The following is a 16,258-nucleotide window of genomic DNA, read 5'->3' on the forward strand; positions in this document are numbered from 1 at the left end:
AAAGTTTTGAAGAGCTGCATCAGGGATGAATGTCCTCTCACACACACACACACACACACACACACACACACACACACACACACACACACACACACACACACACACACACACACACACACACACACACACACACACACACACACACACACACACACACACACACACGATTCATTCACCCAATGACTCAGGATATTGTGTTTAAAGGGATAGTTCACCCAAAAATGAAAATGCTGTCCTCATTTACTCTTCCTCAAGTTGTTCCAAACCTGTATGACTTTCTTTCTTCTGCTGAACACAAAAGAAGATATTTTGAAGAAAGTCGGTAACCAAACGACTGATGGACCCCATTGACTTCAGTAGGAAAAAAAAATACTATGGAAGTCAATGGGGACCAGCAACTGTTTAATTACCAACCTTCTTTAAAATATCTTCTTTTGTGTTCAGCAGAAGAAAGAAAGTCATACAGGTTTGGAACAACTTGAGGAAGAGTAAATGAGGACAGCATTTTCATTTTTGGGTGAACTATCCCTTTAAGTTTAAAGGTATATTCCAGTTTAAAAGTTTGGGGTCAGTAAGATTTTGTTTCTTTTAAAGAAATGTGGTCAAAAGTGACAGTAAAGACATTTATAATGTCACATAAGATTTCTATTATTTTTTTGTATCATGGTTTCCTCAAGAATATGAAGCAGCAAAACTGTTTTCAACATTGATAATAATCATAAATGTTTCTTGAGCATCAAATCATCATATTAGAATGATTTCTGAAGGATCATGTGACACTGAAGACTGGAGTAATGATGCTGAACATTCAGCTTTCATCACAGGAATAAACAATTATTGACCTAATAATTAGTTGGCATAAAACATAAAAGTGTGTGTTTAGGTTAATTTGCTGAATTGCATAACAATTAAAATATAAAAATGAACATTAATTTTACTAAAAGTATATTAATTTAGTTAACATTAATTAATTTAAAAATAAATAAAATACAGGCTGAAATTTGAACCATAAATTGTGTTTTAGAGTCTGGTGCTTTAAGCTCCATGAAGAACCTTTTATTCTCGTTATTTAAACAAACAAACAAACAAACAAATAAAATAAGAAAATAAAAATCAGTAAATAAATATGGCCAAGGCCATGGTTTCATTTTCCAGGGAATGCATGATCTGCTAAAATGTAAACCTTGAATGCGATGCAAGTCACTTCTGATAGAAGTCTTAGTGTGATTTGTTGGTTCATGGCTGTTTTAATGAGGTTTTGTGTTGTTTCTCTTGAGACGGATCATCCTCACCTATCCAGTTCCTTCCTCTTTCTGCTATATGTCTCTCCACAGGGCTTCATATAAAAAAGACAAAGACTCTTCTTTTACAAGCAGGTTTTTATGGGACAAACCAACAAATTGCGACAATTTATCAAACAACAGAAAGGCGCATGTCATCCTCACCCATCCACATATAATCCTCAGGGAATTAACTCCATTCTAGTCTGAGTTATTTAATGTCTTTAACACTGTCTTTGTTGTCACTGATCGTAAAAGAGCCACATTTAATGAGATTTTTTACAAATGCAATTTAAAGGCAGGGTAGGCGATTTGTTCCAGAAACATTTTTTGTTATGCTGGTTGAACGCCTCTTCACATCCAGATAGTAATCACTAAGTTAAGTGGTCTAAATTAATGCATGTATATATATATATCATCTGAGGAAGGTGTAGGACCTCCGCGTACCTGCTCGCACAGACCTCACACGTCATCAGCTCATTTCATGCTATGCAGAGTTAAGGTCCTTGCACACTGAGTCCGAAATTTTCGTATGCGTTTTTTCGTATTCGTGATTCGGTGGCTCTGAATTGTCAAAACACCATTCAAAATGCTTGCTACGGATGCGAAAAACGCAGAAAATCGAACTCGGTCCAATTTTTTTTATGACGGACGAAAGTTTCGGAGGCAGTGTGTAAGCGTGATTGACATAACGTGAGGTTGTATTTATTTTTTAATGAGCGAAAATTCCAGACGCGAATTTCGGACTCAGTGTGCAAGGGCCTTTAGACAGACGTCAGTCACCGAGCAGCGCAAACGAAACCGCAGCACCTTTTACAGTTCCTCCTGAACCAAAACAACCAGCTTTTGCTGCGTTCACATCATAACTACTGTAATTTGGAAGAGATGGAAACCCGTGACGTTATACTCAGAGCGGTTTGTGACTCCAATTTATGCCTTTCAATAGACCTTATTCACAGCAGCGCCATCTTTGATTTTTAATGGGAATGAAAGCGAGGCTGTGAGGGACAGACATGCATCTCTTCAATGGGCTGTACTGTTATTTAATGTGTTTTTGGATTGTTCTGCTCACGAAACACTGGAAAAATATCTTTCCAAGAAATATCCGTTGACAAAAATCTTATGCTTTCTAAGCTTGCTATTACTAGCCTCTCCAAACTTGCCTACCCTACCTTTAAATTGAGTTAGTCAATTTGTCTGAGGCAGACTATTTTAAGCCATGTCAAACCTTGAGCTTTCTGTTCCATTCTGATCGACTCACGTCACGCGGTCTCTACTGGCCCGCCAGAGGCTTGCATGAACCTCTGAAAACACTTGAGATTTACTACAACACAGTGGTCTAATGAAAGAGGCCTGTTCACACCACTGGAGCTCCAACATTAAACTGTAAATCTATTACCGTGTGCAAGAACAATGAGCTCTGACTCGCCATTGCAACACTGCTGGGGAATGAGAGAACGATGAAAATAAATGAAATAAGAAATACATGAACCTGCTGACATGTATACTGCCGTGCAAAGGCAAAAGACCGTAACTTCGTTTTTGGTCGAAAATGAGTTATTTATATTTTTGGCACATTCAAGACCTGCTTTATCATGTGGATGAGTATCTTGAATCAATTGCGTTGTTTTTTCGAGAAAATAATTAGTTGTCTTAACAGTAACTTCCAAAAGCCCATGAGAAACCTAGGCAGAACACCGTAACATCAGTTACCGCTCTTTGGCTTTGTTTTGGAGCGCTCAAATTGAGTTACGGTACTCTGCCTTTGTTTAGCCAAGCGTCAATATGAAGTTACTGTGCCGGTGTTCTATCAAATAATGCTACCTACCAGATTGTACGGTTCTGCCTTTGTTTTAATGTCCATTAAAATTAAAATTACGGTGTAGCCTGTGTACTTTGAACAGCTGCCATCAGTCCCTCAGTCCAACTTCTGATGTCCTCAGAGCTTTGTCCTGCACAAATGCGGTCAGAACAGTATGGTCTGACTCTGAAACCGCTCCATCGACAAACGTGCGATATCGATCGTGAAGGATTATGCAGCGTTGACAGAAAAATGTTACACATGCCGTAGCAGATGAATACAACAAAGAACTAAAGCCCCGCCTCACCCAGTTCGGGTACCGGACCTGGTTGAAACACTCATGCATCAAGCTGGCAGAGTGCCAAAACTTCGCCGGCGCCTTCAGCACCGCCCTAAACACGGTCGAGCCAACGCTGGACTAATATATCTATGGAGGTATTTTGTCATGTCAAATGTATTAATAATGTCATCAGAATGCAACCAAAGCACAGGATAGCAGTAAGTAGATGGCTATAAGTAATTTTAAATCATACAAACTAAATGCCATGATCACTAGATTTTATACAGGTGTTGCTATAATGATTTTGTTAATGGTGATCAGCAACCAAATATTGATAATGTGGAAGTTACTGCCTTTTGCCTTGGCATGACTTCTCACTTTTTGCTGACAATACAAAGGCAGAGTACAGTAACTTTAAAATAGTGGTCAAAAGTCAAGTTTGAGCTCAAGATTTTTTTATGTAGATATTTTTTTTATGTAGATAAAACATCTATTTGCCAGATTTCCAGTGTCCTGCCTATAATTAATTTGGCGGGACAACTAAAAATCTTTAAAGTCATTTTTCTCAGTTCCACACTCTAGCGAGTTAAGATCTTTTGCCTTTGTAGGACAATGTAGAAGTGTATACCATGTTCTTATCAGTGGTGCTGTTGCTCATTAATTTGAACAAGCCCCCAACTGTAAGCATCAAACTGGGTGTGCTATTATTTTTCTCAGTATCACACCTGACTGCTGGATGATAAAACAGGTGGAAGGAAAAAAGTTTCATACATGCACATTGTAGGAGGGACCCAAGTCAGCTTTTCACTTGAACCAGTAAAAAACCACCTAGCAACCATACAGAACACTCTAGCAACCACCTAACAACACCCAAGAAACCATTCATACCATAGCCATAACACACAGAACCACTTAGAACGTCCTAGCAACCACTCAAAACATCTTAGCAACTTAATAACAGCCATGCAGAACACTAGCAACCATCTAGAACACACTTGAAACCACCCAACAATACCCTAGCAAACAAACAGAACCACACAGAACATCCAAGCAAACACCTAAAATATCAAAGCAACGCCCTAACAACCCAGCAGAACACCCTACCAACCACCCAGAACATCTTAGCAACCCCCTAGCAACCATATCACACACTTGAAACCACCCAACAATACCCTCGCAAACGAACAGAACCACAGAAAACGTCCTAGCAACCAAAACGAGTTTAGCCAACCAAAAACATCTTAGCAACCACCTAGCAACCATGCAGAACACCCTAGCAACCACCTAGCGATATATTCAACAATATGATTGATCTGCCTGCACTGAGACCATCAGAACAGAACAGAACTGAGCCAGATGATAACATCACGGTTTTCTCCTGAGTGGCTGTATAGATAAATGAACTAAATTAATAACTTTTTTTTACAACAAAAATGAACCATCACTGAACTTACTTAAGCTGGACAATGACACTATTCTCTTCTAGATCTGCTGTATGATATTGCATTATCTTCCTGTTATCTCTGTAAAGCTGCTTTGAAACAATCTGTACTGTAAAAAGCGCTATATAAATAAAGGAGACTTGACTTGACCTAGCAACATTCTAGCAACAACTCAGAACACCCTCGCACTCACAACAAAATCTAGTTTCTGCAGCGTTGTAATTATCACAGGCATATTTACACACCCACGCACACACACACACACACACACACACACACTCACCATGGCGATCTTGCAGACGTTCTGGCAGGCAAGCGCTGGTGCGGGGGCTCTGGGTGGAGACGAGTGTGTGTGTGTGTGTGGTGGCGTCAGTGGCAGCGGGTGAGAGAGGTGCACTGGAGGGCACTGGGGCAGTCGGCGGAGACCATGAGACGGGACCACAGATCCCACCGTCTGGAGAGGAGACTGAGGCTAGAGAGAGAGAGAGAGAGAGAGAGAACACACTTCACAATGGATTCATGTCACACAAGCTTCCAGTAATATTTGGTGTACATTATGAACATTCTGTCTAACATCTCCTTTTCTGTTCCACAGAAACAGGGTGAGTAAATGATGACTCATTTTTGGCTGAACTATCCTCTTAAATGATACAAATGAGTCTCATATGAGCGCACACACACACGCCAGATGTGACGAACAAAAGGAGATGAGAGACAGAAACTCTGTGTGTGTGTGTGTGTGTCTGTTTAACCTCACCTTGCCTAACATCAAACAGACCTACATCCTCTATCCTGTTACCATCATCACACATTATGAGGACCAGATACTGCAGTCGCTCTTAAAAGAACAGTACACCAAAAACAAGGATCATGTGACACTGAAGACTGGAGTAATGATGCTGAAAATTCAGCTTTGATCACAGGAATAAATTACAGTTTACAATATATTGAAATAGAAAACAGTTCATTTAAACTAATAATGTTTCACAATATATATATTTTTTTAACTGTATGTCTGATCAAAAATGCTGCCTTAATGCGCATTAGAGACATAGGCGTAATTTGCGGGTGGGACGGGTGGGACATGTCCCCACTACTTTTTGCCAGGGTCGATATTGTCCCCACCACTTTTTAAAACATCTCGCGGCACGAATGTACCAATTCTACAAATAAATAAAACATCCCAAGTTAACTGGCAGAGCATTCATTTCGTTCCGTTTTTTAAATAAGAGACGATCTAGTGCTGAAATGTGTTTTTTAAATCAAGTGGTGCTCGTTGCCACTGCGATCAGAGGCGTGGATACTGTGTTTTCTCGTGTGGTTCGCGCACACGCCGCACTGTCTTCACTCGGACGCACGCTTCAATCCGTTGCGGATACTCTCTATTCATTCTGGTGAAATCACAAAACACAATGCAGACAAACGTGTCCCTGCCTGTTTTAATGAGAAAAAAAAAAACTATACGAGAAAAAAAAAACTATACAAGTGCAAATTAGAACCCAGAACCTCTGACACACTTGGCGAACGGTCTACCACTGGACCATTAAATTACACGTTTGTCAAATAGGCGGATCTATGTATTTGTTCACACGAAAATTCTCGGCACTGAAAACATATATTAGGCTACATCTCATTAAACGACAAATTAAACCCCATGTAGCCTACTATTTAAATCGATTGCTGGACATCGTAATGTTATTGTACATATATCTGATTTAGCATTGTATTAGCAACCCCCACCCCACATGTCCCACCCACTTTTTAAAACAAAGTTACGCCACTGATTAGAGACAAAAAACAAAAAACTCACTGACCCCAAACGTTTGAACACACTCGCAGCAGGGCATCCGCTGCACCACAGGGGTCAGTCGTGGTCCTTTACACATCCTCTAATCACAGATCTCAACTGCTTTTCTCAACAACAGCCCTGAGATCAAAATTGCATGTACAATCCATCTGGCTGACAGGCGTCTCTACTGATTTTCCAACAATTTGTAATTGCTGTATAGAGCATGTGTGGTCTGACAGCTAAAGAGCAGGTTTCAGATGCTCAACGCTCAATTTATCTTTGTTGTGCTTTTTGTTAAACAAACCTCTGGAGCTTGAGATGAGAGCCAATTGTCAGTATATACATATGAAATGCATATCTCTCTCTATGTGTGAGGGGATGTGTAATATATATATATGTGTGTGTATGCATACGTATGATATATGCAAATGAGTGATGAGGAAGGAGAGCAGGAGGTACATACACACACACACACACACACACACACACACACACACACACACCTTATATATGCTGGCACTTTGTGGTAAAGCTCTAGTCTGACGTTGAGGAGACGTTCTGTACATCGAGTGTGTTTGAGTGCCAGTGTGTGTGTGAGCTGGACTGTTCAGCCTGTTGGGTCCGACAGACCTGCAGCAAAGTAAAAACAGAAAACACTCTTTAGAAAAAAAGGTTGAATGGTGTTTTAAAGAACACTTTATGCCAAAAACATTCAATAAGGAGTGATTGCATAATACTTTCATGTTAATGGGTTAACAGGTTAGCTGTTTAATAAAAAAAAATTACCTTCTTTTTCTAAGAGTGACAATGTAGGACATTGCATTAATGATGTGCATTATTGTAACATTAACAACGTGAAGCCATTCCCAGACTGCAAAATGGAAATTTGTACGGTTATGGCATTGCAATCATGTGCAAATTAACCCACATTTACATATCAATGCATATTCAGAATTTGTGAACTTCCTCTCCCCAGATTCACATCATGAACTACGGCAGTACACACAGAGTTTAGCCAATCACAATGCAACTCATTTACATATATAATTCTCGACGACAGAGTAGCAGAAACAGCCTGTTTAGTTCTAAGGGTCAGAAAATGGTCTTGAAAAACTTACACTTTATTTCGATAGTCCACTTTTGTCATTCTACTGATTATAAGTAACTTTGCAACTACATGTCAACTAACTCTCATTAGAGTATAAGTAGACTGTTAGGGGTATGGGTAGGGTTAGTAAAATAAGTTACAGTTGACATGTAGTTGCAAAGTTACTTGTAATTAGTGGAATGTCTAAAGTGGACTAACAAAATAAAGTGTTGCCATATTATGACTTTGTGGACTTCAAAAGGAACAAAACTAAATACTGTTATCTCCTTTTATATTTTAGCATGGCCTCTTGCTCCTTCAAAGTGATTGTTTATTTCAGCTGTGCAGGTTTAATACCTCAGTTTTTCGATGGTGTTCTTCTTATTGCTGAAGAACAGGCTGAGCAGAGTTTTCCTCTTAATGCACGCGATTATTCCAACACACAGCAGACACAGAAACGCCACCAGGATTCCCACCGTCACACTGCTGCTGTCTGCATGTACACACACACACACACACACATCTGTGAAGTGAACAGACACTGTTGAAGAGCAGGACAACAATCACACACACACGTTTAATACCTGCCGGTCTCATCGGGCCGCTGTCCATGCTTCCTCCAAATCCAGCTTTATCACAGAACGGAGGAGCCCACAGAGCCTCACAGTGACAGTTCTTATTATTATTACAAACCTGCACACAAGACAATAGCACAGCCGTCACATCACACCTGCATTAATACTCAGATGGATCTACTTTACATTACAGAAAAATTAAAGAGCATAGGTTTAGCTAACAGACATAAGAACACCTACCAATGTAAATAAGAGAAACATAGTTGCAAAAATGTACTATCATTTATTCTTGTTTAGAAAGAATATTTATGTAAATATGCAAGTATTTCTCCACTACCTTTACCAAAGCTGTAATATTTTTTTATATATATATATATTATTAAATATTATATATATATATATATATATATATATATATATATATATATATATATATAAACGAATAATTGTAAGAAAATTTATGTAAATATGCAAGTTTTTGTCCACTACTTTTGCCAAAAAGTATATATATATATATACGTATATATATACAAAATAAGAAATATATTTAAGAATATTTATGTAAATATGGAAGTATATGTCCACTATCTTAGCCAAAGCTGTAAGAAAACAATAAGATATATAAATACGATATATTATTATTAAATAATATATATAAAATAAGAAATAAATGTAAGAATATTTGTGTCAATATGCAATTATTTGTCCACTACCTGTTCCAATGAAAAATAAGATGTATAAATATATTATTATTAAATATTATATATATATATAGTTTAAACGTGGTTGATTATCATGGAAGTAATTACAATGACAATGTAAAAATTATCAAAGGCCCTAAAATACAGTAGGTTTAATTTGATATAAGATGAAATATTACCTGGACATATTCTCTTGAACATTTTAATTGCTAAATGTAAAATACAACTTTGGTAGGAACATGTCTTCATGGTCTATACATGTGTGTTTGCATGCTGTAAGTCTCGGAGAGCACCTCCTCAACATCCACCAAACACTCAAACACTTCCTTTCTTCTCCATTTGGCAGCATTTGTTTCTGCTTCTTCTCTCTTGGTGCTGATGAGCTGCAGATGTTGAACATCTTGATCTAATCTGGAGATTCATGAGCTCATTCATCGACGTCCACTATCTGTTTCTCACTATCTCTGCACAAACATGTAACCTGTTCCTCTGGAAGACTTGTTTTATTGTGAGATAATGCTGGAGCTAAAACACATTCACTCCGTCAGGTTTCGCCCCCCGATATTTACACAGATCTCATCTGGACTCATTTTTACAGTAATCTATACAAGCTTTTCCTAATTGAATGAAGATTTTCAAAAAGCAGGAACTCGTACAGGCAATCTAAATGTGTAAAACAGACCGTGGTTCATAAAACCTACCCAGACTAGCCTGTAGATGTTTTTTTTATATGCACATTATCAAACAGGTCATTGGGTAAAGTGGAAAAGCACCTGTCACACAAACATGCATCATGATTTTGTTCCTCAGATTTGTATTGTAATGTGAGGAATATTCCTAATAGATACTAACAAGCTCCACAAATTGCGCTCATTTGTGATAATAATATAAATGTCTTGCTACTCTTTAAAAATAAAAGGGCTCTTGCATAGCTCATAAGTGAGTGTTTGACAGCAGAAACCTGATGAACGGCACTTTGAGCTGGACATAAATGAGGTTATTGAGGCTGATTGATTGACCCATTCAGAGGGATCCTATGCTTCTGCGTGTGTGAGTCTTACATCACAACACAGAGAGAGAACCACGTGAAATATAAGTGGCTTTTAGTTGCATTCAAGTCATGTCAGAATTACTATAATTATGTTCAGCATAACACAGATTATTTCTAGAAACCATATTTCCAATAAGCAAGACATTTTCAATTCTCTCTCTGAGACTTTCCATTCAAGAATTCACAACAACAACGGAATTACTATAATTTTGTGTTTCTAACTTTGTAAAAATCACATTCACATCAAATTCAAACTCATAATTATGAGCGGGAAGCACAATTTGTCATTAAAGCTCTGACTTTAACCATTGATACGTCAGCAGTTAATGGTAGTTACAGCACCTTCAACACATATTTCTGTTCCATAGTTTCCATATAACATATGGGTTCTTCAATATTACGTGAGAATGGATAGGTGAATAAAGTAAATCTCAACTGCCTGATTTTTTTTTTTTTTTTAGTTGCAGAATGTAATTATATCATCGCTCAGCTCTTTATATAAAGTTGGATATATAAGTAACCAACTATATGCACATACATACAATCATGTAAAGCGATGTATAATATATAGCAAATCTCAAAAACCGTCCAAAAATGTAATCCAGATCTAATCTGATAATAATATATGATGATATATTAATATATATACATATATACAAACCTCTGGAGCTTGAGATGAGTGCCAATTGTCAGTATATGTATACATATGAAATGCATTGATCTCTCTCTATGTGTGAGGGGATGTGTAATATATATATATATATATATATATATATATATATATATATATATATATATATATATATATATATATATATACACATATATCATACGTATATATATATATATATAGCGATATATATAGCGATGATATATTAAGATAATATAAACATTAAGATCTTTTTTCTGTCAAGCTGCTTTGAAACAATGTGTATTGTGAATAGTGCTATACAAATAAATTTGACTTGAATTAATGCAGTCATCATTACTAACAAAGTCACTCTAAGCCTATTTCAGTGTTATGAGTGAATTTTTCAGACTCATTTATGAGGACATTGTGTAATTATGGTAATCCTGGCATGAACGCCACATTAGATTCAGCAAAGATCCCTCATGTTATCAGGAAGATTTCTCCACTGTCTGGGCTTATTAAGTTGCTTATTAAGTTGCTTATTAAGTTAAGTCTATGGAGATGAAGCTCTCACGATAAGTTCAGATTGGTTTCCGGGTTACACATGAAATGATGTTCGCCATTCAGATATATTTCCAAGTGAAACTGTGATGTTGTAAAGACAGTCAGACGTTGTGATAAAAACTCACCCCATGTCCGCTGCACTTGTCTGAACAGTCGTGAACCCCGAGCACACTGATGTTCTGACACTGTCTGTTCACACACATCTGGAGACGCACAGAGAGACACTTTATTTAGTGATGATTGTGTCATCAGCTCAACTCCACCCAAACATACTGTCATCCAGCAATGATCCATCCAAATGGAGGAAATTTCTTGTATGTGTCACATGCAATTCAGTTTGACACACATTTACTGGTTTACTGTAATACTGTGATGTCAGGGTAATTTCCAGTTGTCAATGAGGACACTTTTTCCTTAGTTAACATCCCTGATTTAATTTGGTGACTCAATTCTGACTAAATGTGCTGTTATTGCAGTTTACCTTTGCATGGGAGCTAAGACTTCTTACTGATTTTTATATATTCTACAAATGAATTATAATGATAATAGATCAGGGTCAGAAATAAGCTAGGGATTGGGGTAAAAATGACACCAAAAGTGACAAAAACATGCTAGATATTTACAAAGCATGGACAAATAATACCACCATATAGTAAACTCCTTTTTTGTTGCTGTTGTTTTGCCATGATGTGACCTTTGACATATTTCATAATACACTATTATAGGCATATTTGTAAATCTATAATGAGCCTAATTTACATTTTAAATGTGACGTTTTGCATCGAAAAGAATGAGAATGAAATTCAGCATTTAAAATGATTGTATGTGGTTAATGAATAAGAAGCCGCACTGTTGTAAATGTTTAGTGAATTTGCATGCATACATACAGTACTGTGCAAAAGTCTTAGGCATGTTAATATCCAGAAGAACTGCGGGAACGTCTCCGAGACGCTTGAAGAAACCTTCCTGCAAAGCTACCTGAAAAACTATGCGCAAGTGTACCTGGACAAAAGCCGTTTTAAATGCAAAGGGTCGTTACACCATATATTGATTTGAATTAGTTAATAGAAGTTAAATCATAAATAAATTCAATTTGTGATTTTATTTTTGAAAGCATTCTCACTTTACAGCATTTTAACACAAGTGCCAGTATTTTCACAGTACTGTAGCTTTGCAGGAAGATTTCTTCAAGCGTCTCGGAGACGTTCCCGCAGTTCTTCTGGATTTAGTCTGTCTCAGTTTTTTCTGTTTCTTCATGTAATCACAGACGGACTCGATGATGGTGAGATCAGATCATACCGGCTGTTGTCAGATTCCTTGTGCATACACAATCGGATTATTACAATTAATGGCAAAAAGAATGTTTGGAGATGTTAACTGATATTTCCTACTGACACACTACAGCAAAAGATAGAAATAACTGACTTAAAAACATTTTTTTTTTTGGATATTAACATGCCTAAGACTTTTGCACAGTACTGTACATATTATGGGTAAAAATGCTCATGAAAATCAATTCTACAGAGCAAATATTGTCCCTTAATATATATATATGTATATATATATATATTAGAGGTGGAACGGTACATGTATTTGTATTGAACCGAAACGGTACGGGCGTCACGGTTCGGTCCATAAATTTTCACGGAGAATACACGGTATAAAAATAAATAAAACTCGCGTGCAAATTAATTAATGTAATGCGGAACTACTGTTAGATACGCGGGTTCTTTAGGGACACCTAATCTGCGGGCGTAAAGTGTTTACTTATATTTGTGTGCGTGTGTGTGTGTGTGGTGTGTGTGTGTGTGTGTGTGTGAGGCACGGGCGCGATCGAACAGTGGAAACATAAAAACATCCGTCATTTTGTTTATGCAGGACATCATTCAAACTGCAAAGTGTTTAATATATTATTATATATTATTATATTTATTATTATATGTTATAAATATATTATATTTAATACAAATATATTAATCTGAAATGTAGCAAATTAATGTTCAATTAATTCAGGTACAATTACCAAACATATCTACGGAAGAGGATTAGGGCCAAGCAATAATAAAAAAATAAAACCATCTCGAGATTAAAGTCATTATAATGCGAGATTAAACTCATTAAATTTCAAGAAAAAAAGTCGAAATACAATCTTGAGAATAAACTCATTAAATATCGAGAATAAAGTCATTGTGTTTCGAGAAAAAAAGTCGAAATGAAATGTAGAGAATAACGCATTCGATCAGTGTTCATTGCATAGGCTACTGATAGAGGACATGGCAGAGTTGGATCACTTAGTCAAGCTATATTTTAGACTTTCTTTCAGTAACAAAGAATAGAACATTCTTAGGTCTAGGTCGGCTAGGTCTTTTTAGAAGAAAAAATCAGTCCAATTTGCACGATGTACTCGCTTTTGTCCAACATGAAATTCATGGAGGTTTCGTGGTTTCCCAGGATACCATAAGACGCATTATTAAACTTGTTGATCCTCAAGATGTGGAATTTCGATGAAGGAGAAGACGCCAGTACACTTGCGCTGGCCCAAATGCACTCATATGGACAGCTATGATAAATTAAAACCGTACGGCATTGCCATTAATGGCTGTATAGATGGTTACAGTCGTTACATTCTGTGGATGGAGGCGTACACAACCAACAACGATTAATAATGCGTCTTATGGTATCCTGGGAAACCACGAAACCTCGATGAGGTTGATATCAGTAGGCTATGCAATGAACACTGATCGAATGAGTTATTCTCTACATTTCATTTCGACTTTTTTTCTCGAAACACAACGACTTTATTCTCAAGATTGTATTTCGACTTTTTTTCTCGAAATTTTACGAGTTTAATCTCGCATTATAATGACTTTAATCTCGAGATGGTTTTATTTTTTTATTATTGCTTGGCCCTAATCCTCTTCTGTACATATCTCAAGAAGGTCTTTTTGTCTTTTTATTAATTGAATTAATAAACTAATTACATAACACTATTGTCAGTGCACTACAAATAAACTGGTTCTATGCCTTTACTTTATTAATAAAACTTATTAAAAAAATACAAGGCTTAAGTAATTTATTTTCCTTTGGTGGTCCAGCCTGAGACATGCACAAGCCTTCTGCATTTTTGTTTTGCTTTTCCCTCCATTGTACCGAACTCGTACCGAACCGTGATGTCTGAACCGAACCGTGACTTCTGTGTACCGTTCCACCCCTAATATATACAGTATATACCTTAAAATAATATAATAATAATAGTAATACTCTAGCAAAAGAATAGCAAAGCAATTCAACCCACTGCAGTCCTGATGTTGTTGATCCACACAGGCCTGATTTGAATTAAAATATTTTTTTAGTAATGGTCTGATTTGATAAATAAACATCTTCTCATTATTTGCTCTCTTTACCATGTTTTCTCCACATTTGGTGCCGGTGAGCACGAGGCCCGGATCCGGCATGTCGTCTCCCAGGTACACGTGAGTCCCGCGGCAGAGGATACGCCCGCCCTCCTGGAGTGGGATGTTGGTTTCTATGGAGACGGCATTGGTGCCGATCACCGGCCGGTTGGCTCCGCCCTGACACTGGATCTTCCCACATTTAGCATCCCTGGAAAACAACAGCAAGAAAACGTTTTGAAATGCAAAACTTATTACAAAGAAGATTGGAGAATATAAGCGCATTCACTATACCTTTTGTAGTTAAAAAAGGCTTCAATATACAGTAAAACCAAAATTTACTCAGACACCTTCAACACTTATCTCACATTATCACAGTTTATTTGCTATAGTTTAGAAAATGGTAATAAAATGGAATTCAGAGTTATGAAATCAGTTGATATTTCACTGGTTTTTGGTCATCCTTCTGTTAGACTGTCTCACAAATGAATTATGTTGAATATCTGTCAGTGTTAAATTTAACTACACAATTAGTTAATACCAATTTAGCTCAACAAATTCTAAAAGCAATGCTTAATTTTGTTCAGTCTGTGGTGTAAAAAGGTCGCATTAGCAATTAAAGAAAAAACACTTAAGCAAACCACGGTCAGGTCAAAGTGTCTGAATAATAATTGGTCCCAAAATTTTTATAAATTTTACTGGTAGTCACTGTATGAAGAATTTTTGGGTATAATATGTCACAGTTTACTTTATTTTGCTCTCCTCACTTACATAAATTAATTATAGTGTCCTGCACACACTAGTAAAACAATCTCAAAAATGATATCTGGTGTCTGAATAATGTTTAGTTTGACGGTATATATAATTGTATATGCATTTTATTATTTACATCTAGCCTTGTTTTTTCCTAGCTGTCCGAACTGACCCGTGACCCATTTCAGGGTTGTGACCCCACAGCGGAGAAGCACTCATTTAAAATTTTGTATAACGTTTTTTCCATAGCTAACAGATCCCATGTTATGAATTATCCAGTTTCCCAGACTGACACATATGCCGTGTTTTCACAGCGCTGAAGTGTGATTCCTCCACAGAGGATCATGGTAATGGGACATACATCTTTTGATTCCAATGCAGCCAAAACATGGAGAAATAATGAGGCATCCTCTCCAATGAAGACCAATTACTGCATTCACAGGGCAGTTTCTCACGCAGTCGAGTCCAAAAAGAGAGTCAGACAGTCAGACAGACAGACAGAGAGCAGGACGTGGCTCAGGTCCCTTTGGCCAAAATAAAGAGTCATTAGCGTCTGAAAACCGTCCGTTCCCCGTTTCTCTCTCCGTCTGTCCACTTCAGTCATTACAGTGATTACTTCATCAAGGATATGATCCGTGAAGCAGCCAATTTGAGCTCAATTAAAACTAAATGTATGACGGGTGTTACCTGCAAATGCTAATTACTGTGACATTCTCAATAGGCTTCTGTTTTCTTCCACTTTTAAAGGCTCATGAGGTTATTTGTCCGGCTGTACTAGCGCTTGATTTCTCAGTGGATTGATCAGTCAATAAAGAACAGGACGAGAGGAAAATGCATTACATTTAACATGTAATTTAAATCTAAAAAGTAATTTTAAGAGAAAAACACTCTCACTTAAATAAACACTCAAAG

At 37.1% G+C, this 16,258-nt stretch overlaps 1 protein-coding gene across 1 annotated transcript in view; it reads right to left on the minus strand.

The window, feature by feature from the left end:
* adam12a (ADAM metallopeptidase domain 12a) overlaps nucleotides 1–16,258 on the minus strand; it is a 125,325-nt gene that overhangs the window by 6,238 nt on the left and 102,829 nt on the right. Inside the window, exons 16-21 of the mRNA XM_084135398.1 lie at nucleotides 14,606–14,804; nucleotides 11,327–11,404; nucleotides 8,264–8,372; nucleotides 8,037–8,172; nucleotides 7,096–7,222; nucleotides 5,087–5,275 (exon numbers count right to left, since the gene is read on the minus strand). Coding sequence (XP_083991524.1) covers nucleotides 5,087–5,275; nucleotides 7,096–7,222; nucleotides 8,037–8,172; nucleotides 8,264–8,372; nucleotides 11,327–11,404; nucleotides 14,606–14,804 — 838 coding nt within the window. The remainder of the gene's footprint in view (nucleotides 1–5,086; nucleotides 5,276–7,095; nucleotides 7,223–8,036; nucleotides 8,173–8,263; nucleotides 8,373–11,326; nucleotides 11,405–14,605; nucleotides 14,805–16,258) is intronic.

This window comes from Abramis brama (assembly GCF_963993115.1).
Source record: "Abramis brama genome assembly, chromosome: 14".
NCBI lineage: Eukaryota > Metazoa > Chordata > Actinopteri > Cypriniformes > Leuciscidae > Abramis > Abramis brama.